Source organism: Anolis sagrei, chromosome 5 (genome assembly GCF_037176765.1).
Source record: "Anolis sagrei isolate rAnoSag1 chromosome 5, rAnoSag1.mat, whole genome shotgun sequence".
NCBI lineage: Eukaryota > Metazoa > Chordata > Lepidosauria > Squamata > Dactyloidae > Anolis > Anolis sagrei.
The window spans coordinates 162422315-162448096 of NC_090025.1; the positions used below are offsets into that span (position 1 = coordinate 162422315).

Sequence of the window (25782 nt, forward strand, 5' to 3'; positions counted from 1 at the left end):
TGTACACCACACCATGCCCCAAAAAAGAAAGGAAAGAAAGAAGGAAGGAAGCAAAGAAGGAAGTGGAAGAAAGAGAGAGGCCTTCCATGCCATGACAGTTTGCCTTGAGGATAATTTTGCTTTAATTTTCCCATTTCGCATGAAGACAAGTCAGCACAGGACTTAAATCTGAAAACTGGAAGGTGAGACAACTGAAGAAAGGCTTGTGAGCTCAGGGAGCACAGAGAGAGGGGGAAAGAAGAGAGGAGTGAAGAAGAGAGCGCTCATTGCTTCAGGCATCGGTTGCCAAGGAGATGGAAATGGCACAAGAGAGGTGGCAGTGAATCTGCAGAGAGGACTGGGCAGTTCAACTATAAAAATGGGGCTTAGAGTGAAGCGGGGGAAAGGAAGCAAATTTTGTTGGTATTTCAGGGAATCTTTTAAAGGAATAAGGGCCTAAATGCCCTAAAGGAACCAGATCCCATCTGATCTTGGAAGCCAAGCAGGGTTAGTACTTGAATGGGAGACTGCCATCCAATACCAGGTGCTGCAAGTTACCATATATTTCAGAGGAAGGGACTGGCAATACCACCTCTGAGTATTCCTTGCCTAAGAAAACCCTATGGAATTCATTGATTTGCCATAAGTTGACAGGCAGCTTGAATGTACATACCGAAATCTTAAAACAAAACCTTTAATCTGGTATTGGTTATTAGCAGAGCGGTGTTGTTTATATATTGACAAACACAGACTGAGCTGCAAGGGACATCTATTCAATGCCTTGGGAGGAAAGCAATGCCATCTGAGCAACACCACAGCATAGGTGATGCCAAAGAAAATCTTTCTATTGTCTTGTTCACAGAACTGTACATCGTGTCCATATGTTGTTGTCTTCTATATGTAACTCCATACCCCATGGATTTTACACTACTTTTTATTCCCCCTGCCTTCCACAGTGAATTGTTAATGTGGAAATGTGTGACTCTGTTAGAGTGCTAGGCCCATCAATCAAACCAAGTGTCAAGAGTCAAGGATAACAAGAGTTGTAATTTAGGAACCTCTAGAGAGCGATATATTGCTCATAATTGAATACAAGATCTTGACATTATTGTCAAGTTGCATGTGTTATGAGGGTTAGCCAGAAAGTAAGGTTACAAGATTTTAAAAAATATATATATACAAAGAATGAATATATTTTAATAAAACTTACATGGATTGTAGCATAGGTATTATTTTTCCACATAATCACCATTCAGTTCAATACATTTTGTCATCTGTGGGATGAGTTTTTGATGCCTGTGTCATATGGTAGAAGTTTTCTTCCACCTTTTTCAGCCAGTTCGTCACTTTGATTTTCACCTCATTGTCAGTGGAAAAGTGTTTTCCACCAAGGTGTTCCTTCAATTTAGTGAACAGATGATAGACACTGGGTGCGAGATCGGGGCTGTGAGAAGGGTGGCTTAAAACATCCCAACCAAATTAAGTCAACAACTCTTGTGTTACATGAGCGGTGTGTGGATGCGCATTGTACCGGGACTGTGGCATAGCTGGCTGAGTGTCAGCTGCATTAAGATCACTTCTGACTGAAAGGTTATGAGTTCGAAGCCAGCCCGGGTTGGAGTGAGCTTCTGACCAATTGTGTAGCTTGTTGTCGACCTTTGCAACCCGAAAGACAGTTGCATCTGTCAAGTAGGAAAATTAGGTAGCACCTATGTGTGGGGGGGCTGATTTAACTAATTTACAAGGCCATAAAAAAGACTCCAGCAAAGCACTCCAGCAAAAAAGTACTTCATCAGTGTCGCAAATGGACGATGAAAGTGACAGCTCCCCTGGCGGCCTGAAAAGTGGAATATTAAATAGCCTCTGACTGTCTGTCTATATACGTTGTGTGTCTTTGGCATTGAATGTTTGCCATATATGTGTACATTGTAATCCGCCCTGTGTCCCTTGTGGGGTGAGAAGGGTGGAATATAAATACTGTAAATAAATAAATAGTAAATAATTGACATGAAGGAGACAGACTCCTGCCATCAGCATCCCGCAACATTTGTTTTGGATGGCTCTGTGAAGCTTCTTCGTGGTCTCACAATATATTCCATACCCATTTTGTCACATGCTGTCTTGACATTATGTCCTCTCCATAAACTGAAACAATTTCGTGATGAATCACAGTGGCATTCATGCCTATAGCATTTAGGTAGTGTATTATAGTGCGAACTTCACCCTTGGAGGGAAATGGAATGAGGACACTTATCAGTAACCTTCACCACAACAACCGTCAATGAGTTACTGACAACTGGTACTGTTTGCTTCCACTGGCTTCCCGCTACACGGCAGTGATACCAACTTCCCCCTGTGAAAATTCCCCACGAGGGCTACGTGCCATGTAACCTTACTTTCCGGATAACCTTCATATCATACATGCCTTCAGACAATTTCCAAGTTTGGTCACCTTATAATAAACCTTTTGTGAGATTTTCTTGACAAGATTTTTGGATTGCCCTAACCTTCCTCTGAGGCTGAGAGAGTGTGACTTTTTCAAAGTCACCCAGTAGGTATCCATGCCTGAATAGGGATTTCAAATATGATCTGCAGAGCTGTGACCTAATGTTCAAATCATTTCACTAAGTTGGCTCTAACATCATTCTAAAGTTGTTTAAATGTTGTATTGCTTAAGGCACTTATTTAACATCATTTTACATTTGTTTGGATCATTATATAGCTCATTATGTCTCTTTGCTTATCCTCCATGCCTCCTGTATCTGCCACAAATTGCGAGAAATATCAGAATGACCAAACCTGGTATGGATGCCCCATCTTTTCAGTGACTACCATCTGGCTGCTTTTATAAGCCACCATTGGACAGAGATTATTTCTTGCAAAACCAGCTGTAGCTCAAAGTTTCAATAGCAGAGGGGAGGCAGCAGGAATATTTGAGGACTAAAGAGAAATTTACATGCACTTGTAAATCCTTCTCTATTTTAATGTCATCTCAATAACTTCTGAATTTTGTTAGGCACTTTGGTGAGGAGATGACATATAAATCTTTTCTTAAAATAAAAAAAATATATCTTATACTTACCATGCTCTCCCCAAATACACCAACAATGTAGCTAGCCACATCAACACATAAACCATTTAAAATAGCAGGCTAGATTTGTAGGTGAAGTGGGCAACCTTAATTTGAATGAATAAAAACTGGCAGTTTTAACTTCACCTTGACAATTCATCTTATGTCTCAGGTGGCTGACTCTGTCATGTCTGTTGCATTAATTTTATCATCCATGTCTTTCACAGCCTTTGATCCGTTATATAACAATGTCATTATCATTTTATAGCATGCTGTAATTGAAACATCTCTTTTATCTTTGAAGTAAAATTTGATTTTCAACTTGAAGCAGTCCCCAAAAAAGTCTAACAAATCAAGTAAGGTTGTTCTCTATTAGGTACCTCTCTCTCAAACACACATGCATGTAATTTTATTGGCATATTTTGGTCGAATGTTTCCATTCCTTTCGCTGGTCATGTGAACAAGTATGCTTTGAGATATATCATGTAATCAGCTTGCTTCATTAACAACTGTTTCCCATACTTTACATACATAAAAGGTAAATGTTTCCCTTTGACATTAAGTCTAGTCATGTCCAACTCTGGGGAGTGGTACTCATCTCCATTTCAAGAAGGAGAAGGGAGAAGGGAGAAGGGAGAAGGGAGAAGGGAGAAAAGAGAAGGAGAGCAACAACAACAACAACAACAACAACAACAACAACAACAACTTTATTTTTCTACTCAGCCTCCATCTCCCCAAGGGGACTCGGGGTGGCTTACATGGGGCCAAGCCCGGCAGCATACAATTAAAAGCAAAACAATAGCAACTTACAAATTAAAAAGACACAAAACAGCATAACAGTAATAAACAAACATCAAGCAACAACAACCCAAAATTTTGGAGATGGGTAGAAGCCAACATACAAAGTGATTTAAAAGGTAAGTAGTTCGATAAGGTGGATAGGAATATAACTTGTACAGGAGATAACATGGAAACAGAGCAATTTGACAGGAACAGGATCATCTCAGTTTAACATACGTATATGAATAATGATGTAATATAGGAATTCAGGTTAAATAGTGAAAATAGATCATAGTACAATTATTTGTCATAGGGGTCATCAGTCGAAGGTACAACGAAGGTACAACGAAGGTACAACGAAACATCCACGTTTTTAGTTCCTTGCGGAATGTGTCTAGGGAGGGTGCCTGCCTAATTTCCCTAGGGAGGGACTTCCAGAGATGAGGGGCCACCACCGAGAATGCCCTCTCCCTCATCCCCATCAATCCCGCCTGAGACAGAGACGGGAGTGAGAGAAGGACATCCCCGGAAGATCTTAAAGACCGTGTGGGCTTGTAGGGAGGAGGCAGTCACGCAGATAGGCAGGTCCTAACTGTTTAGAGCTTTATAGGTGATAACCTGCACCTTGTATTGGGACCGGAAACTTATCGGCTGCCAGTGGAGTTGTTTAAACAGGAGGGTTGACCACTCTCTGTAACTTGCTCCAGTTAACAACCTGGCCGCTGATCTTTGCACCAGCTGTAGTTTCCAAACCGTCTTCAAGGGCAGCCCAATGTAGAGTGCATTACAGTAGTCTAATCTTGAGGTAACTAAGGCATGGACCACCATGGTCAAATCAGACTTCTCGAGGTACGGTCGCAGCTGGCGCACAAGTCTTAACTGTGCAAAGGCCTGCCTGGTCACCACTGACACCTGAGCATCAAGCGTCAATGCTGAGTCCAGGAGGACCGCCAGACTGTGGACCTGTGTTTTCAGGTGGAGTGTAACCCCGTCAAACACAGGTTGCCACCCTACACCCCGTTCGGCCGAGCGACAGACCTGGAGGACCTCTGTCTTGTCAGGATTCAATTTCAACCTGTTCTAAGCTGAAGAACCGGCATTGTCCATAGACGCCTCCACTGTCATGTGGCCAGCATGACTGCATGGAGTGCTGTTACCTTCCCATTGGAGTGGTACCTATTGATTTACTCACATTTGCAACTGCTAGGTTGGCAGAAGCTGGGGCTAACGGTGGGAGCTCACCCCACTCCCCAGATTCAAACTGGCAACCTTTCAGTCAGCAAGTTCAGCAGCTCAGAGGCTTAACTTGCTGCACCACTGGGGCTACACATATACACTGATGTTTTTCTTACCCCCTTGTCTCTAAAAATGTGTCTCATGTTAATTTAGCATCCAAATACTTTAAAAGTTCCAGAACCCATTTTTACAGGTGCTGTAAAAATCTGTGCCATCATTGTGAAAGACCATGTATATCCAAAATAGGTTGTCCCAGTCACTTACAGACCCACCATCAAGAATCAATCACACTCGGCCACAAGAGATTGACTATGATGATGATAATGTAAAGTATAGTTCAACTGGCAAAACCACCCTATGAAACCAACAGGCAATGTGAAGGTACATGCACACACACATAAGTCAAACATAACTTGAATTTATCCTCAAACTGGACACTGGAACTCTTTGACATGGTTTAGTTTGCACAGCAATAGGTGGTAGTTCATTCAGTCCTATCCCTTAAAAAACCCCCCCACAAAATCTTCGCCCCATTCCAGACAGCTGTATTACATCCACATTGAACTGGTTTATATGACAGTGTGGACTCAGATAACCCAGTTCAAAGCAGATATTGTGGATTATCTGCCTTCATATTCTGGGTTATATGGCTGTGTGGAAGGGACCTTAAACTACCAAAGTCAGAACTTTAAACTATTCCTTCATAGAATCATAGAATCAAAGAGTTGGAAGAGACCTCATGGGCCATCCAGTCCAACCCCCCTGCCAAGAAGCAGGAATATTGCATTCAAATCACCCTTGACAGATGGCCATCCAGCCTCTGTTTAAAAGCTTCCAAAGAAGGAGCCCCCACCATGCTCTGGAGCATACCCAAAGAGATTGTGTTTTTTTGGTAGAAGATCTGAAATCATATGTTAAAATACAATTATCTTTTGCCTTGCTGAATTAAATACTCATAGAGAGTGATTAGATCTGCAATCTTATGTTACTTTTATTTTTCCTTTCTCTTTTATGCATAACATTGTAGTGAAAACTTGTTCCACTGGTTATGCTAAAAGTTTCTCTAGGTTATCATGTTTTAATAACATCCAGTGGGAAGGGCAACAAGCTCTAATTGTTGGGAGTTACAGTATGTTCCTGTATCGGAGGGACAGCTACGCATGGTTACATCTGACAAAACATGTCTTCTCTAGGAATTTGTAGGTTCTCCAGGTGATTCTGTGACATGGTTCTGCAAGAAATCACCATAAAGTCATATTAGAGGACATAGCAAATTGCTAGAGAAGGCCTTCCAACACAACAATATGGTAATTTCCAGCAGGAGTCACTTATTTCAATACAGTCACTGTTACCTACGGTTTCTTGCTTCCACGGTAAGTTCAGGAACATATCCCCCATGGATACAGGGGTTGTAGTGTTGTATCCATTGTATTGCTGTGAAATTGTTAAAACAGCATAGTTCAAACTGGTCAGTAAAACTAGTTTGAGTTTGCGAGCTGATTGAACTGGCAGAACAGAACCACAATCCTCAAGTGTGAGGACAAGAGATGCAATCCTATTCTCCTTCCATATATAGACCACATGAAAATGCTTGTAGAAATGTTATTAAGGGGTTTCTGCCTGAAGCAATATTTTTGAGACATTGGGCTGATTTTACTTTGAGGCTTGCATGGTCACGTTACATGAGGCTTGGTGCCTGTCTGTTTTCCAGCTTCTGAATATTTGTATTTGTAATTAAACAAATGTTACACAATACAACTTAAATTTCCTGTTCTTTTTCCTCAAGGAAACAGATACTCTGAAACTTTTATGAGAAAACCTAATGCTTACAATGCCAAAAAACTGTGTAAAATGAAAAACAATATCAATCTCTTCTCTTACTACAGTAATCTCATTCTTCTCAACAGTAGTTTTTACTTAAGGGCTCCTTAGTGCCACTGGAGACTTTGTAATGACAAATTAAACCTGTAATTGCACACAGTACTTAATAAAGTACTACAATATTTAGCAAGGCTCTTCCCGTTGGCGAAGATTTACTCACAAGTAAGTTGTTTTGCACACATACCCTGCAGCAGCTTCCCTACTGGTTCTCTCCCATTTATTGTTCCTTCTTGAGCATAGCTGGAAGGTTACCCACAAAGTCTCCAATTAGCTCTTAATGACAATTCTTCTTATCACTTTGTGCATATGCTTTAATTATTGGTTTCTTCTTCTTGATTTTTTGTAGTCAAATTGCACAATGTTACTTAAATTTTATGTTTATTGTCTTTGTTTCAGGCATTGAATGTTTGCCTTTGTTGATAACCGCCCTGAGTCCCCACGGGGAGATAGGTCAGGATATAAATGAAGTTGTATTGTTATATTATTATAAGAACCCAGTAACTAAAACAGATTGACATTAAGGGACAATGCAAAGGGCTACAATTAGCAAGCTGTTAATCTGCAATAGTCTTGCATTAATTTATCTTGATGTGATGCAACAAGATAAATCTTTGAGCAGGAAACTTCCAATTAAAGACACAGGATCTCTTAAAGAGTATATGGACCTTCAAGTTTCTCATTGCGTTATTGTGATCTCATTAATTTAATAGGATTTTCAAGGCAAGGAATATTTCAAAGTGTTTCTTTTTGCTATTTCCTTCCTCTGAAGTCAACAAGTGCAGTTCCTACTGCCACCAAAACGCCCAAGAGATCAATTATAGCCTACATTACCTAATATTAATTGATGTCACCTAAGTACTACCCATGGCTGACAAGGCTTAGCTTCCAAGTTCAGACAGAATCTGGTGCCTTTAGGACATATAAATCCTTCTCTGAAGATGTGCAACAGTATGTTGAAGTTGTGAACATCATCTGAATCTTCCACAATGTTGAGTGAAAATAAATGTAGTGTTCATATTACAATAGTGTAGAACCAATATATCTGTCCAGATGTTTCATACTTTGTTCTCGTCTCTAAAATTGGAATCTGATCATTTGTTTCCAAGTGTCAATTTTTGCAGTCATTGAGTAATAGGAATGGGCAGTATTTGACTTTCTGAAAAGATCTGCTGTGTGATGGATTTCATAATCACTATGCACTGATTGGATGCTAATGGTCTGGCAAGATGCCATAAACTGAGAGCTAGTGATTATAGGGAATGTGCTGGTTAAGACATTACCTACAAGTCTGTAATGTCAGTCTTTTGGCTCACTAGAAAAACTATATTTCCCAGTAGAGGCAGATTTTAAATGGACACTAACACAGGCCAGGCACTGAACATGACTATCTAGAGGCTGTTGCTATGTGGTGTCACTCCCTTCTCCATACTTAAGGCAGTCACCTTTGATCTTGGCACATGTGAAAATGAGAAAGATTTTAGAATTTCTGTCTTTCCCCCTTTCCAGTGTCTGAAATGCAGGCCATTTTCCTTGTCCAATTATAGAAAAACTTGCCCTGTCAGGAACTAATAGCCTGGATAAATTCTATATTCTCCTCGACATTCTGAAAGAGGTTATATTATAGCTCTCATGCTTCTTCTAATGAGGTTCCTCTGCTTTATTTCCCCCCTAGTTATTCACAGTTATCATTTCTAGCTTCTCTCTCATTCAGTCCCTTTATGCACTGGGAATGAGACAAATTCTTTCTGACTTTTGTGTGAATCTGCCAAGGTGCTTTAGGAAAGGTATGCTACAAAAACTGGGCCAAGGGTTTGTACAATTCAAAAATGGGTCCAACAGGATCTCCAGATGTGATAAAAATGGCATTAAAACTTCATAATTCTATTTTCAAAATCTTGGTTTATAATTAAAATCAGTGATATATTCTATATAGTTCATTTATTTACCAAAAGAGCATTATTGATTGAGGCAAAGAAATGCTGCAGGTGTTTGCTCTTATGGATGTATAGTTCCAAGCCTGAGATATTTCAAGTAATGTGTGCTCTTCATCAGGAAAAAATCCATTAAAGCTTTTAATACAGCGAAATTATCGATATATATCATTTCAGTATTCAAATGTTTTTGATTACATATACAATACAACCTCGCTTGTCCAACATAAACTGGTTGGCAGAATGTTGGATAAGCAAAAATGTTGGATAATAAGGAGGGATTAAAGAAAAGCATATTAAACATCAAATTGCATCATGATTTTACAAACTAAGCACCAAAACATGACGTTTTACAACAAATCAACAGAAAAAGCAGTTAAATACACAGTAATGTTATGTAGCAATTACTGTATTTACTAATTTAGCACCAAAACATCACAATGTACTGAAACAGCCGTGGATCCGGGTGGGAGGCAGATTGTGTTGGATAATACAGAACGTTGGATGAATGAAGGTTGGATAAGCAAGACTGTACTGTACAATAGTATTTTGTAGATAGGCATTTCCAAAGCCTACACTCCTCTCTGATATGCTGAGTTGAATGCAAACACCTTATGAACTTTGAAATCATATTGCAGCAATTGAAGAAAGCCAAGGGCAAAGGGCAGAAGATGGGAGGAGGACATAGAAACTCATACATTTTATGAGCAGCTAAAAAATGGGACAGTAGAGTATTAATCAGGACAGTTGGAGTACACGCTTTTACTTCTCACCGTCAGCCATAATTCTTTGCTCAAGATCTCCTTGGCTTACCATGTAAAATTCTCAAATCCTGAGAACAGTACAATGAAATTTAGATTTTCAAGAGCTAACATCTCTACAGACCCTCTCTTCCAGTGGATTTTAATGCTTTGCAAACATTAATCAGGGCTTCATTTTCTTTATCATAAGACAAACAGGATTGCAAATGTTATTTTATCGTTCAATTATTCATCCACTGCAAGACTTTTAGCATGGTTGCAAGCCTACAAATCTTCTAGAGTGAATTAAAGACTATTAAAAAACACAAGAAAGTCCTTGGTTTTAGGCTTATAACCAAAAGAAAAAGGCAGCAGATGAGAGGAGGAAATTTCAGTATGCATTTTAAAGTTAACAGGGTTCCTAAAAGCAAGAGGAGACAAAGTGAGATGTATTGTCGAAGGCTTTCATGGCTGGAACCACTGGGTTGTTGTGAGTTTTCTGGGCTGTATGGCCATGTTCCAGAAGCGTTCTCTCCTGATGTTTCGCCTGCATCTATGGCAGGCATCCACAGAGGTTGTGAGGTCAAAGTGAGATGGTTTTTCATGCGAGATTAAGCAGCAGATCAGTTTAACTTTTCTAGCTTTATATTCAAGAAAATTAGGCAAAGCAACTGAAGCATTTTTTTTGTTACCTGGCTTATATGTCCCTATAAATGGCATTGCTGCCCTATCTGTAATCTTAATATTAAAACAGTTTATTTGGTTCTGTACATATATATGGGAATTATTTTCTCATAACTATGAGAAATGGTTACTGAGTTCAAGCTGATGCTTTGTACATAAATAAATAACCTAAAATCACCATAAAGCAAGGAAAGGGATGCTATCAATGCCATATAAATAGATCTAAAACATGCACTCATATGCCCTGGGAAATCCCAACTCAAAATGAGACTATACAACACTGCAGATGCATGTCAAAAGCACTTTGCAGTTTGCAAAAGTCCACTTAGCTTTTAGAATGTGTACATAATCTCACAGATGTGAAAAAATAAATGATAAAGATTGCAAATTTAGAATAGCCTGAAATGAAAATAGAAATTTTGAAGGCAGTGCCACAATTTCCTTGTCAAAGTATGAAAAGTTGCTTGCTCAATATTACATCATCACCACTGAGTGCTCCTTCACACTATTCAATGATAGTACTATAATTCCACTTGAATTGCTATGGCTACATCCTATGGATGTGTTTACTGATGGAACCACTGCTGTTTCTACTGTTTTTACTGTTTGTGAACCGCCGTGAGTCGCCTTCGGGCTTGACATACAGCGGTATATAAGCAAAGTAAATAAATAAATAAAGTAAATACTGTTTAAAGGGTGCATATATAATTCTCAGCCAGAGACCTCTAGGGCTCCCCCAAACTAAAAATCCCAAGATCCCAGAGGATGTTGCCATGGCCATTAAAGTGGAACAATTATGCCCAAGGGCCATATATGCTCTGATATTACATCTTCCCCATTTTAATGTGAAGCCATTTCATATTTCTACCAAGCCCTGAATTGCCCCCCACCCCAGCTAGTTTTGATTCACTTAACATCTAAGCTGCAGAACAATCCTGCAGAACTTGTTATTTTGTAATTTTCATGTTGGTCCTGATAAATATTATCCTGTTGGTAATTTGATTTTACTATGCCAAAGGATCTACAACCATTTTATAAAAAGATTAATTCCCCTCCATGTATTATTTTTCTTGTTTTTCCTTTGCAAAACCATACATTATGTCTCTTGAGTCAATTTATCTTGCATTCACACAAAATAGCTTGGCTGCTTAGCAGTTCTTGCTCTATGGAAGGATGCCTTCAATTTTTGGATGCTTGCTTATGTGACCATATTTGTCAAGTTTCCACTTATTGAAAACATCAATTGATATATCAGACCAATTAAAATTAGTTGCAATTAAAAAATGTGGGTAGTTCAGATTCCTTCTGGAGATAGATCTGAGGATCAGAATATGCATTTAGCAAAGAATTTTTTTAATATCTGTACAAATATTGTGAATTTGCCATTTATTTACATGTGTGTGGATGATAACTTCTTCAGTGCGGTACTGAAAAGACCAGTGTAGTCACCAGATAGGGCTCCCTGGGAAAGGCATTGCAACTGACAGCTTATTGCTATTGAAAAGGGACTTAGGGTGCATCTACACTGTAGAATCAATACAATTTGACATCACATTAACTGCCATGGCTCAGTGCTATGGAATCAGGAAATTTGTAGATTGGTGGGGCAACAGCACTGTTTGTCAGAGAAATTGTAAAACTACAACTCTCATATTCAATAGCTTGAAGTCAGGTAAAGTGGTGTCAATCTCATTAATTCTATAGTGAAAATGCACTATAATGTCCACCTGCCTTTCCTTCTAGCTTCAAGTGCAGATTATAAAGCAGTGCCATATAATTAGTATAATATAATAGGTACCCTAATTGGAGTTGACTAAAGTTTATTTCAAAGGCAGTCCCATGTCACATTAAAATACTCCAAACAGGAGGCAACCAGAGCATGAATAATGGCAAGAAGGTCATTTCCGTCCCCTTTGGAATGGAACTGGTAAGGTCCTTTGAACTATTAAGGTCTCCAGGGTCAATGCTGGATCCAAGAGTGCCTCAAAACGCTTGATCCGATCCTAACAGAGTATTACATCCTCTGTAAGAGGCTGAAGATCACTTAACCAGACAGAAAAAACCACCTACAACAAGTATCTCTGTCAGATCTAGAATGTGTCTTGACATGTGTATTATTAAAGCAGTTTGATGCCATTTCATGTAATGGTTAGACTGCCATGAGTCCCTTATGTGGAATCCTGGGATTTGTAACTTGGTGGGGTGTACTCCTGAACTATAGCACCATAATTCTCTAGCAGATAATTCTAAGAAAAAAAAAACACCAAACTGCAAAGCTGGGTTTCTGTAAAAAGAATTAGAACACAACAAAGATTTTAAAGGGAAAACAACTTTAAAAATAAAACTCCCCCCCCCCGATTATTTGCCATAGTTTTTTAGCGCTCTTTATACTAATAATTCTAATAATTCTGGTGAAGTTAAGAAAAAGGAAGCTTCATTAATCTTCTGATTTAATTACCCTTGAGCCCTGAAAGCTTGCATTGTCTTTCTCATTATCTGTTAACTGTGACATGGCATATGTTTTGCTCTTAGACTTTTTTTTTACTTCATGCCATGCGACCAGTCCCAAATTAAAAATAAGAGAAACGGATATTATGCTCAAATGTGCATTTTGAGGCATTAAAAATATGACAAATTTGCTGAACAAATACTTATATTGTTGTTGTGTACCTTCAAGTACATGCAGACTTATGGTGTCAAACTGCATTAATTCTACAATGCAGATGCACTCAGAGTCAACTCGAAGAGGCAACAATAATGAAATTAAGTATTACCTGTAGAGATGGTTAAAGTCAATTTATTTTACTTCTTCTGCTTAAAAAACCATTTTAAGATACAGAAAACTCAGAAAAAGAGAAGGAATATGAGTAATAATAACAGGTGCAAAGAATAATTGCTTGGCAGTCTTGATAGGAGCTAAGACAGTCAAAAGCCAAAGCTATTGGCATTATTGTGCATCTTCGACCCATTACCTACACAAGGGATTGCATCTGAGGTCAATAAAAAGGAAATTAATGTCTGTATGAGAAACTCATACACTAGACACTACTCTAGACCTTTTTATTTCTGCTGTATTATTGGTTTTTTGTTACTGCTCTCCCGCTTGATGGTCTCCTGCTGCCTTGAAGTCAGCAAGCTAATTTCTTGGATAGCCATTTTCCCTGGAGAAAAATGTTTTGAGTAGTAGAGGATTAAATTTATGCTATCAATCATTAGCAGCAGCCACAAATTAAAAACAGGGCCAATCACACAAGATAATGGTATTTAGGAAAAATGATTTTTGCTAAGGAAGAAAGAAGAAATAGAACAACGGAGGCAACTTAAAAACTTAATTAGAAGAGCTTCTATGTTCTTCTACATGACAAAACAAAATGGCACTATCCTCTAATTATTTTTTTAATGAAGTGTAAAGACACCAGGTGTTGTAGGCTGTATTTCAGAGGAAGGAAGTGGCAAAACCATTTCTGGATATTCTTTGTCTAAGAAAACCCAATATAGAATTCATGAGACTGCCATAAATCCAACAGACAACCTGAAGCCACATACACAGAAAAAGGATTAATCTACATTGAAGTATTAATGCAGATTGGTAACACTTTACTTGCCATGGTTGAATGCTATGGAATCCTGGGAACTGTAGAACCAGGCCTGTAGCTGGGAGGGGGGGGGGCTTGAGGGGCTTCAGCCCCCCCCCCCAAATTCTCATGGTGGTCTTACTGATACATTATTTAAACTGTTATGTTTATTCATATTGTGATCTGATCACCATGCTCAATATATCCCATATGCATGGGGGCATTGGGACAATGATACAAAAGGTTTGCTAGCCCCCCCCCCCCCGAATCAAACTTAGCCCCCCCCCCAATCAAAATCCTGGCTACGGGCCTGTGTAGAACAGTATTTGGCAGAGAAGGCTAAAGGTCTTGTAAAACTACAAGTCTCAGTGTTCCATAACATTGACCTATGGCAGTTAATGTGTTGTCAAATTGCATTACTTCTACAGCATAGATTCATCCAAAGATAATTTATGTGCAAAGTGTGGGTGACATAACATTGAGAATAAGGCACCAGTCTCTCAAATGCACTGAACCATGTCTCTTCTTTTGCAACAGAATTGGATTAAAACTAAAGTCATTAAATATAATTGTGACCCCCACCCATTTTGAACTGCTTTTCACAGAACTATTGTACAATAGTCAACTGTTGAACTGCCAGCTGGTTGTAAAATACATTAAAATCTCACAGCGTGCAAAATGAGCATAATATGGGGAACTGAGAAAGAGGTTTCTTACTTGACTTCCCATCACACTCTGTCGTTTCTTGATGGCACTGTCTTAATTAAATATGCTATGCTTTAATTTTTTCTAAGAATGCTATAGTGATAAATGAAGCAATTCTAATGTTTATTTCAAAGGAGGTCCAACTCATCTTTCTTTGATACTGTGGCATGTAGAACAAATAATGTGGAGATCCAGACTGAAGGATCCCTATCATTCGGAAAGATTTCCTATTATCACTATTATTAATTTCAAACCTTACAGAGTAATTCCATTTTGATTAGTATCTGCACGATTACAGCATGAACTAAGCTTGTCGGTGTGCTAGTCCTGTACCCAGATACCATATTTTCACATAGAAGCGTAACTACTAAAAAACAAGATGAATGCATTAGCATCCTCCAGAGAACCCAATGGCATCCAATAAGAGAAAAAAATGAAAAAAAATCCTAAGAGGACAAAATAGTCCAAAGTAACTCGAGTATCTGTTGAGAAGGGTAAGGGAATAAAATGTTGCATCCTGAAAGGCAAATGGTTTTGAATTTCAATACTGTAACATTTTGTTGCAGATCCTACTTGTTCTACTTTTAATGAAGTGTAGGCAAATATCAGGCACGTACCTTTTAAAGCAGACCAGTCAGGAAAGGGTCTTTGCTTTGCTTGCCTTTCTTAGTTCCCCGCCTTGCAGAATTCATGAAACATAAATATGACAGCGCTATGTGCCATAACACGTGGCCTTCCTCTTCTCTCCACCAGAATGGGTTTCTGTAAAGTTTAGACAGTTTCAGAGCAGTTTATGCTCTCCTTACCACTTATGTCTCTCCCTCTTACCCTCTTGTAAACTTTAGCCAATCATACAACCAAGAAGAAAACCACAAACTGAGATATAGAGGAACTTGCAACGACTCAAAAAAGCTGGGTGTAGGCTTAGTTAACAGCTGTGGTTTTATTTATTTTCACCATCAAGTGATCTATCGTTCTGCAGTCTTGTGAAGCTGAAAAAATGTCCCTGTTTATAGCATTGTCATGTTTTGTAGACATCTTGTAGGAAAGTTCCTTTTGTTTCACAAAAGAGCACCACCAAAGGTTTTTTATATATAGAATACAAGTAATCAAATCAAATAACTTCTTCAATGGATGGAGGATTTTCTACTTTGAATATAGATTATAATTAGGGGTGCATCTACACTGTAGAACAAGGGTCCTCAAACTAAGGCCCGGGGGCCGGATGCGGCCCTCTAAGGTCATTTACCCGGCCCTCGCTCTGGGTCAACCTAAGTATGAAACTACTTGAAAGCACACAATAACAACAACAATCCTATCTCATCAGCCAAAAGCAGGGCCACACTTTCCACTGAAATACTAATAAGTTTATATTTGTTAAAATTGTATTGTTTTAAAATGTTTTTTGCATTACAAATAAGATATTTGCAGTGTGCATGATTTTTTCGAATTATAATCTGGCCCGCCAACAGTCTGAGGGATTGTGACCTGGCCCTCTGTTTAAAAAGTTTGTGAACCCCTGCTGTAGAATGAATGCAGTTCGACACCACTTTAACTGCCATGGTTCAATGCTATGGAACTGTAGTTTTACAAGATCTTTAGCCTTCTTTGACAAAGAGTGTGGGTGCCTCACCAAACAACAAATCCCAGGATTCCATAGCATTGAGACATGGTGTTAAAGTGGTGTCAATCTGCATTAATTCCACTGTGTAGATGTAGCCCTGAGGACATACGAGGTGCAACCCCAAAAATGCCACATCAGTGGTATAATTTGTATATTTTTCAGCAAATCCCCACATTTGATTTTAAAAATGACTTTAATAGGTTGTCATGAGTTTTTTGGGTTGTATGGCCATGTTCCAGAAGCATTATCTCCTGACATTTCATCCACATCTATGGCAGGCATCCTCAGAGGTTGTGAGGTCTGTTGGAAACTAGGCAAGTAAGGTTTATATATCTGTGGAATGTCCAGGGTGGGAGAAACAACTCTTGTCTGTTGCAGGCATGTGTGAATGCTGCAATTGTTCACCTTGATTAGCATTGAATGACCTTGCACTTCAAAGCCTGGCTGCTTCCTGACAGGGGGAATATTTTGTTGGATTCGACAACACAGTGACTTTTGTTGGATTTGACAACACAGTTAGAATCTTTTTCTGTCCTGCTCTTTGTAAAATCTTGCCTTGATACAGAGAAGTGGAGATCTCAGTTCTTGTATGCCTCACTTTTGAGTTGTGCTGGTAAAAGCATTAACCCTAAAATGATTTTACAATCTTCCAAAGAAAGAGAATGCATAATACAATGGGATAAATTGCTACATACCTTAGCAGTTTTTATGGCTTGTATGACCAGACAAAGACCTTTTTACTTTTCCAGAGCTTTTGAGCAATAGTTTTAATCTATTTCATGCTGCTTTGATAATTCTGTAGCTTTTATCTCATCTCTTTTTAAAAGTCACCCTAGGAACAGAATTGAAAGATGGTATTAAAATATTTATAATCATATTTGCAATGGGTTGGGTTGAGAAAAGGGCCAACATGTAAATCAAAGGGGCTAATTCCGGCATATTAAAAAATGGGAAGTGGTTTACATCACCACTAATCTAGTTTCCTAATAAACAAAACCAAGGGCCTCGTCTTTTTCTGGTTTCCATTTTGTTTCTTTACAAGTCTCACTTGTGCCTTAAGGTGGCCATAAATTGGAAGTAGCCCGAAGACACACAAGAATAAGAAATAATATATTGTTATAGAAGTTAAAGCCCTTATGTGACTAGCAGGCATGGGCAAACTTGGGCCCTCCTGGTGTTTTGAACTTCAACGCCCACAATTCCTAACAGCTGGGGTTGAAGTCCAAATCACCTGGAGGGCATAAGTTTGTCCATGTCTGGATTAGACAGTGTCCAGTAAGAGGCACATTGAATGCCTCTTACAATGAAAACAAATCACTCAGTTTTTAGAAAACTGTGTAATGTATAATGTCTGAATGTATCTCCTGCTATGAACCATCGACAGATCGACAGGAGAGGCCCTGCTCTTGGTCCCATCATCCTCGCAAGCATGCCTGGTGGAGACGAGAGACAGGGCCTTCTCATTGGTGGCCCCTTACCTGTGGAATTCTACCCAGTGACATTAGATTTGCCCCCCCCCCCCGGTCCTTTAGAATGAAACTCAAAACCCTGGTGAAAGGAGTTGGACTGGATGGCCTTAAGGTAGCATTTCTCAACCTGGGGGTTGGGATCCCGGGGGGGGGGGGGGGTCAGGAGGGGGTATCAGAAGAGTTGCCAAAGACTATCAGAAAACACAGTATTTTCTGTTGGTCATGGAGGTTCTGTGTGGGAAGTTTGGTTCAATTCTATCGTTGGTGGGATTCAGAATGCTCTTTGATTGTAGGTGAACTATAAATCCCAGCAACCACAACTCCCAAATATCAGGTCTGTTTTCCCCAAACTCCATCTGTGTTCATATTTGGGCATACGGAATATTTGTGCCGAGTTTGGTCCAGATCTATCATTGTTTGAGTCCACAGTGCTCTCTGGATGTAGGTGAACTACAACTCCCAAACTCAAGTTCAATGCCCACCAAACCCTTCTAGTGTTTTCTGTTGGACATGGAAGTCCTATATGCCATGTTTGGTTCAGTTCCATCATTGGTGGAGTTCAGAATGCTCTTTGATTGTAGGTGAACTATAAATCCCAGCAACTACAATTTCCAAATGACAACATCACATTTTTTAGTGATGGTTACTCCTTGGGTTAGTAGGTGTCTTGTGGCCAAATTTGGCAGCAATTTGGCCAGTGGTTTTTGAGTGATGTTAACATAGACTAGCCGTCCCCTGCCACACATCGCTGTGGCCCAGTCTGTATATATGTTTTGTGTGTATATATATGGTTTTGCAAATGCGTTGTAATGTATTATTTTTTTTTTGGCTTTTTAAGTCCCTTTTGCTGTGTTTTTCAGGGTTTTTTTTTAATAAGTGATGATCACTCGTTGGCCTGATAGATGTCTTGTGTCCAAATTTGGTGTCAATTCGTCCAGTGGTTTTTGAGTTGTGTTACCCCACAAACGAATATTACATTTTTATTTATATAGATTACTGTTGTTGGCATTGAATGAATGCCTGTTGTGAAGCCGCCTTGAGTACTCCTCTGGGGGTGAGAAGGACGGGATACAAATATTTATTTACCTTACTTATATACAGCTGTTCTCAGCCCAAAGGCAACTCACAGCGGTTCACAACAAATACGAACAGCAAAAATTCAGTGCTACAGTATAGAAACAGTTAACAACCTAACACATTACTCAATTAATAAACAGTTACTACAATACCCATTCACTGTTGTCTCGTCATCAAAAACATGTTCCAGATTCGTCATCCATTGTTCCATTCCAGTGTTCATTAACCAATCATTGCACTAATTATTCGAACGCCTGCTCAAACAGCTCAAACTTTTTGCGGAATACCATTAGAGATGGTGCTAGTCTAATGTCCGTAGGAAGGGCGTTCCACAGCCAAGGAGCCACCACCGAGAAGGCCCCATCTCTCGTCCCCGCCAGCCGAGCTTGAGAAGCAGGCGGGATCGAGAGCCGGGTCTCCCCGTAAGATCTCAAAGTCCTGGTGGGTTCATAGGCAGAGATGCGGTCAGATAGGTAGCTTGGGCCGGAACCGTTTAGGGCTTTAAAGGCCAACGCCAGCACTTTGAATTCAGCCCGGTAGCAGAACGGTAGCCAGTGGAGTTGGCGCAACAGGGGGGTTGTATGCTCCCTGTGCTCCACTCCTGTTAAAATCATGGCTGCTGGGCGTTGGACTAGTTGGAGCTTCCAAGCTGTCTTCAAAAGCAACCCCACGTAGAGAGCGTTGCAGTAGTCTAAACGGGATGTAACCAGAGCGTGGACTACCGTGGCCAAGTCAGACTTATATAAATAAAAATGTAATGTTCGTTTGTGGGATTAACAGAACTCAAAAACCACTGGATGAATTGACATCAAATTTGGACACAAGACACCTAATAATCCAATGTATGTCCTTCACTCAAAAAATGCTTTTGTCATTTGGGAGTTGTAGTTGCTGGGATTTATAGTTATCCTACAATCAAAGAGCATTCCGAACTCCACCAGCGATGGAATTGAACCAAACTTAGCACACAGTTCTCCCCTGACCAACAGAAAATACTAGAAGGGTTTGGTGGGCAATGTCCTTTGGTTTTGGAGTTGTAGTTCACCTACATTCAGAGAGCACTGTGGACTCAAATCATGATGGATCTGGACCAAACTACACGAATACTCAATATGCCTAAATGTGAACACTGGTGGAGTTTGGGGTAAATAGAATCTTGACATTTGGGAGTTGTAGTTGCTGGGATTTGTAGTTCACCTACAATCACAGAGCATTCTGAATCCCCATGACCAACAGAGTGGGCCACAGCAACGCGTGGCAGGGGATGGCTAGTAAATAAAAGAACTAGAATGGGCCGTTGATACCAGTTGGTTCACAGGCCCCTCCATGGATACAAATCCATGGATACAGAAGGCTGATGGTACTGTAAAATAGTCAGCAATGATGCTGAGGTTAGCTCAAGCATGGGCCAACTTGGGCCCTCCATTTGTTTTGGACTTCAACTCCCACATTTCCTAACAGCCTCAGCCCCTTTCCTTTTCCCCCTCAGGGGCTGAGGCTGTTAGGAATTGTGGGAGTTGAGGTCCAAAACACCTGGAGGGCCCAAGTTGGCCCATGCCTGGGTTAGATAAACAGTAGGCCGAAGTCTGGCTTAGATAAACAAACTAGGCCTGAGCTCTCTCAGAAAGCTCCACAGAAAAAGCAGAAAAGAGGCGGAGCTACAGAATGAGCATTCTAATTGGAGGATGAGTAGGAGGGGTGGGCTTTACAAATGATTGGCAGCAATTTGAAGAGCAAGGGGGAAGGCTTAACTGTCACCACAGCTGAACTGTCTTCAGGTAAAGTGAAGGATAAAATTAGTGGAGAAACCCCCAAAAATCCTTTTGGACCTGGAATGAGCTACTTGGGGTAAAGCCCACGAGAGGTTGAGATACCTCTCTTATGGAACTGTCATTTTTGGGGGCATATTTTGCTATTTCTTTCCAAGAAGTAGTCTTCTATAACAGATAGGCCTATGAATAGGAACTGGATAGGCCTGTGAAAAGGCCTGCGAACTGGATAGGCCTGTGAATTTTAACCTGCATTTTATTGGTATTAGTGTCTGTGTTGGTCGTGTGTATTTTTATACAGATCAATACTGCCTGCTATATACCCAGTACCTATATACACAATGCTTCTTTACCTACAGAAGAGAGTGAGGCATTATTCAATGGCTGAAATTTATAACAGATTCAATGAGATGCATTATAAAATGAAAACTTTCTCTGCAGGAGCAATATAGATTGACTCAACTGTATTGAAGCACAAAGAAGAAAGAATGTACTGTGCCCACCTATTAACAGTCCTTTCTCTCTTGCTTTTTATTACATATCCCGCTCATAAAATCATGGAGAAGCCAATACCTTTTGCATTTAAGTTAATTGAGGGCGGCATGCCTTGATCAAAACCATAATTATCTTCTTACATTTTCAAAATTAGGAGGGTAACATTAGAATTTTTTTTCAAATCCAGTTTTGACTCTAGATTAAAGCAATTTTCATCGGAAGACATAGCAGTAGTTAGAAAGGACATCAGTGTTACTAAGGAGAGATCCATGAAATGGAGAACAAACATAGTTGTCATGAATTTTAATATTTTGCTATTTGTCCATGTAAAATCTGATTAAAGATTGCATCTCTGGTCAAGGCTGGGTCATGTCAGAGCGTAAAATCAATTTGATACGTGATCATGGCAATGTTCTCTGGTGACTCAGTCAAGAACTGAATAGATATAAATTCACAAAAATAAAAGAGGACAGAGAGAGAAGAAAATTTCATAAAGTTGTGAACTGGCAAATCACAATGATTTAAACTGGCTGTGAGGCTGCATCCATTTTTTCTGTCATTACTGCAGCAACTGAGGTCATTCCTTTGTTGCTAGCACCAGCTAAGAAACACAGGACAGTTAAGAACTGAAACACCATTGCCATCATTTGTGATGGTCATCATGCAGAACCTGTAGTCCCACAGTATAAGGTAACAAGAAATGCTTCATTCATGTACTGCAGATGCATGGAATGACAGTGCATTTCTATCATCACTTTGTCAGATGATATTAAAATATCTATATTTGAATACCTATTTTTATGCTGAAAATACCATATACAGAGCTTCAGAACAGCAACCAATATTATTTTCTGAACAAGAACATACTGTATAAATTAAGAAATCATCAGCCCTTCCACCTTCTTTGTATAATTTTGATTCATCTCAGAATCTCACATTTCTGATCTGCCGAACCAGTGGCAATGCATTGAAGGCTTGTGTGTTCTCCTTCTCCGATCACATTCAAATTAGTTTCTTCCAAACCATCATTCACCATGATGTCTGAATCCTAAAAAAAAAATGGAGGAATGTTAAGTAATTGCCCTATTGGCATTTGAAGTGGGAATGCAGACTACTTTTACAGGTCATTAATACTTGCCTAATTTGGACATGAGAGTGGATTCTAGTCATAGACTACAAAATGGTGACTACATTGAGCTGTTGTTTTTCAGGAGCTCTGCATCTGTGGCTTTGACTTAATAATAAACTCTACATTTAAAAATCTATACATTTAGTTCATACAGTTGTTTGTACAGGAGGCAAAAATTTATGATTGATCTCATACAGATGGGAAAAATGAACAACAAAGTGGTATTCTCGGAGTCATATTTAGAACCATGATATATGTTATTTCAATAGCATTATTACTTTTATTCTTTATATTTATTTATATTATTATATCATATATTGTATATATATTATATAATATATTGTATATACATATAATATTGATATTATAATGTAATACAATATAATACTACTAATATGATATTATAATTATATATTTTATATTACATGCAATATAACAATAATATATCAGTAAAATGTTATAGTACAATATAGTAATATATAATACTAATATTGTGCTAGGGTAATAATATAATATATTGTATTTACGTATTACTTGTAAGCAGCTCTGAATCCCCTTTGGGGTGAGAAGGGCATCATACAAATGTCGTAAATAAATAAGTAAATAATGCTATATATCAAAAGATCTCATGTTGTATGCTACAGAACAACTCCAGGATAGTTTAAAATTATTTTACAACATTGTTTTCAAATATATGAGAGCAATTATTATAATTACAAGACTGTTGTCTTCTGATTACTGAGCAAGAAAGTAATTATTTTATTTCATACTAGGAAATGAGGAAGGTGCCTTACCACACAAGGCCCTTCTCCCACTACAGTTGTGTTGTCTGTAAAAATTCTATGCCACTGGAATTGCTGTCTTTCCTTGTGCTCATTTACAACCATTTCAAGATTGCAGTGTCTGTTAACACCAAAATCCATGCACTATAGGCTGTGTCTCTTATCTGGAATTCCAAAATACAAATTTTCCACACGAGTGGCTGAGAAAGTGACACCATTGCTTTGTGATGTCATCACACTGACTATCCCCTGACCACCAAAATCAGCATAACTGAACTTCAGCGCAGGAAATCACCGTATCACAGAAGCAGGAAAGGCTGTCAGTAATTGATTTTTAAAAATAAAAATAATAGCTTTTAAAACAACCTCCCAAAGGATAGCATCACAAGAGCAACAGTGTTATGTGGTAAACCCCAAAATAAGTTAATATTTTCCAGATGCAGTTGCGATTTATCTGCTACATGCAATGTGTTTTTCCAGAGTTTCAGACAGGATTCAGGGTGGAATGGTGATGCTATTAACCCTTTCCTTCAAAACACTAAGTGGTATCATACAAATTAACCTTTTTATTTTTCTTTAAAGAATTTTATCAATGTATTGCATGGAAGACTGGAACAAGAGAGAATTCACTACAAAAATATGCAGTCCTTCTCATAGTTTAATAAAGCAAATAACAATTTGTCACATTCATGGCATTCAGGAGGCATGTGAAGAATTTTGTGAAAAATTATTCTGAAGCAGAGATAAAAGTCAGAGAAGCAACTTCAAATGATCCCTGGGGTCCCTCTAGTTCCCTGATGTCTGAGATAAGTGACCTAACATACAACATGGTTTCTCTATCTGAAATTATGAGCATGATCTGGCACAGAATGAATGACCATGGAAAGAACTGGAGGCACGTCTACAAGTCTCTCACACTCTTGGATTATCTCCTCAAGAATGGATCAAAGAAAGTCATACAGCTATGTCAAGAAGGTTTCTTTAACATTCAAGTGTTAAAGGACTTCCAACATTTAGATGAAGCTGGGAAGGATCAAGGTAAGAATAAAAGTGCTTTGAGAAGTCAGTTAAATTGCTCTGAGTGGCTGTTTGAGTGACTACTGCAGATTTAGAACAGGAAGGGAAGACATTATTTCATTGCTCAAGGATTACAATGGGTCCTTGGTATGTGCTTGAGTTCCTCTAGGAACATAAAAATCCATAGATATTTAAGATCTGTCATCTACAGTGGTATAGGAAAAAGGTGTCCCTTATATAAGATGGCAAAATCCAGATTTGTCTTCTGGAATATTTTGGGGGGAATATTCTCAACCCGTGGACAGTTGAATCCATCGAAACAGAGGAAAAGCTGAACAATGTTCATAGAATCATAGAATCATAGAATCAAAGAGTTGGAAGAGACCTCATGGGCCATCCAGTCCAACCCCCTGCCAAGAAGCAGGAATATTGCATTCAAATCACCCCTGACAGATGGCCATCCAGCCTCTGTTTAAAAGCTTCCAAGGAAGGAGCCTCCACCACACTCCGGGGCAGAGAGTTCCACTGCTGAACGGCTCTCACAGTCAGGAAGTTCTTCCTAATGTTCAGATGGAATCTCCTTTCTTGTAGTTTGAAGCCATTGTTCCGTGTCCTAGTCTCCAAGGAAGCAGAAAACAAGCTAGCTCCCTCCTCCCTGTGGCTTCCTCTCACATATTTATACATGGCTATCATATCTCCTCTCAGCCTTCTCTTCTTCAGGCTAAACATGCCCAGTTCCCTAAGCCGCTCCTCATAGGGCTTGTTCTCCAGACCCTTGATCATTTTAGTCGCCCTCCTCTGGACACTTTCCAGCTTGTCAATATCTCTCTTGAATTGTGGTGCCCAGAATTGGACACAATATTCCAGATGTGGTCTAACCAAAGCAGAATAGAGGGGTAGCATTACTTCCTTAGATCTAGACACTATGCTCCTATTGATGCAGGCCAAAATCCCATTGGCTTTTTTTGCCGCCACATCACATTGTTGGCTCATGTTTAACTTGTTGTCCACAAGGACTCCAAGATCTTTTTCACACGTACTGCTCTCGAGCCAGGCGTCCCCCATTCTGTATCTTTGCATCTCATTTTTTCTGCCAAAGTGGAGTATCTTGCATTTGTCACTGTATCAGGAAAGATTTAGTGTAAGAACACAGGTTTGATGGAGAAAGGCTCAGCTTTCAAGGTAGGAGTGAAGTTAAAGTCTTTTCTATGGAAGACTATTGATCCATGGGGAAAGCCAATCAGTGGCTGGAGACTATAGTGAAGAGTGCTAGAGCCGATTATCAGCATAACCAAGATAGGCAGTTTATAGGATTATATAGCTCTGTTTGTGTTACTTTCTCTGTGCTGTCTTGTGCAACCTCATATTTCTCCCTCTCTCCCAATGTGTCGCTATATTATCTAGTTTATTTGTCATTTTCACATCTCTCACATTGCCCGTATTCCTAAAAAATGGCTCAGGTCCATGCATATAGCTGGACCTAACCTGCTTCCCAATTGACTCCCTCTTCTCAGGATCATTCTTCCGCAGCATGGCACTAGAGAAACCATAAAAGGAGAGATATGGTCCAGCATGGCTCCATCATTCACAGAACATACATGTACTAGGCTGGGTCATCCCAGACCACTTATATGGAACCTACTATCTATGTTCCTTTGGAGCCTTTGTCAAAGTGTCTCTACTTCACTCACACAAAATGTTTATGTGGCACAGCATCTAGAGCAGAGGTGTCAAACTTGTGGTCCTCCAGATGTTTGGAACTTCAATTTCCAGAAATCCTAGCCAGCTTGTCCAGTGGGCCACAAGCCTTGAAGGCCACAAATCTGACACCACTGATCT

The 25782-nt window shown here is 39.4% G+C and overlaps 2 protein-coding genes across 2 annotated transcripts in view; one reads left to right on the forward strand and one right to left on the reverse strand.

The window, feature by feature from the left end:
• The window catches only part of GRAP2 (GRB2 related adaptor protein 2), a 71798-nt gene extending 56385 nt beyond the window's left edge, over nt 1-15413 (reverse strand). Inside the window, exon 1 of the mRNA XM_060777088.2 lies at nt 15199-15413. The gene's annotated coding sequence lies outside the window, so the exon portion shown is untranslated. The remainder of the gene's footprint in view (nt 1-15198) is intronic.
• An 8199-nt stretch (nt 15414-23612) lies between these two features.
• Nucleotides 23613-25782, forward strand: part of ENTHD1 (ENTH domain containing 1) — a 40088-nt gene continuing 37918 nt past the window's right edge. The window contains exon 1 of the mRNA XM_067468393.1: nt 23613-23964. Coding sequence (XP_067324494.1) covers nt 23616-23964 — 349 coding nt within the window. The 5' untranslated portion in view covers nt 23613-23615. The remainder of the gene's footprint in view (nt 23965-25782) is intronic.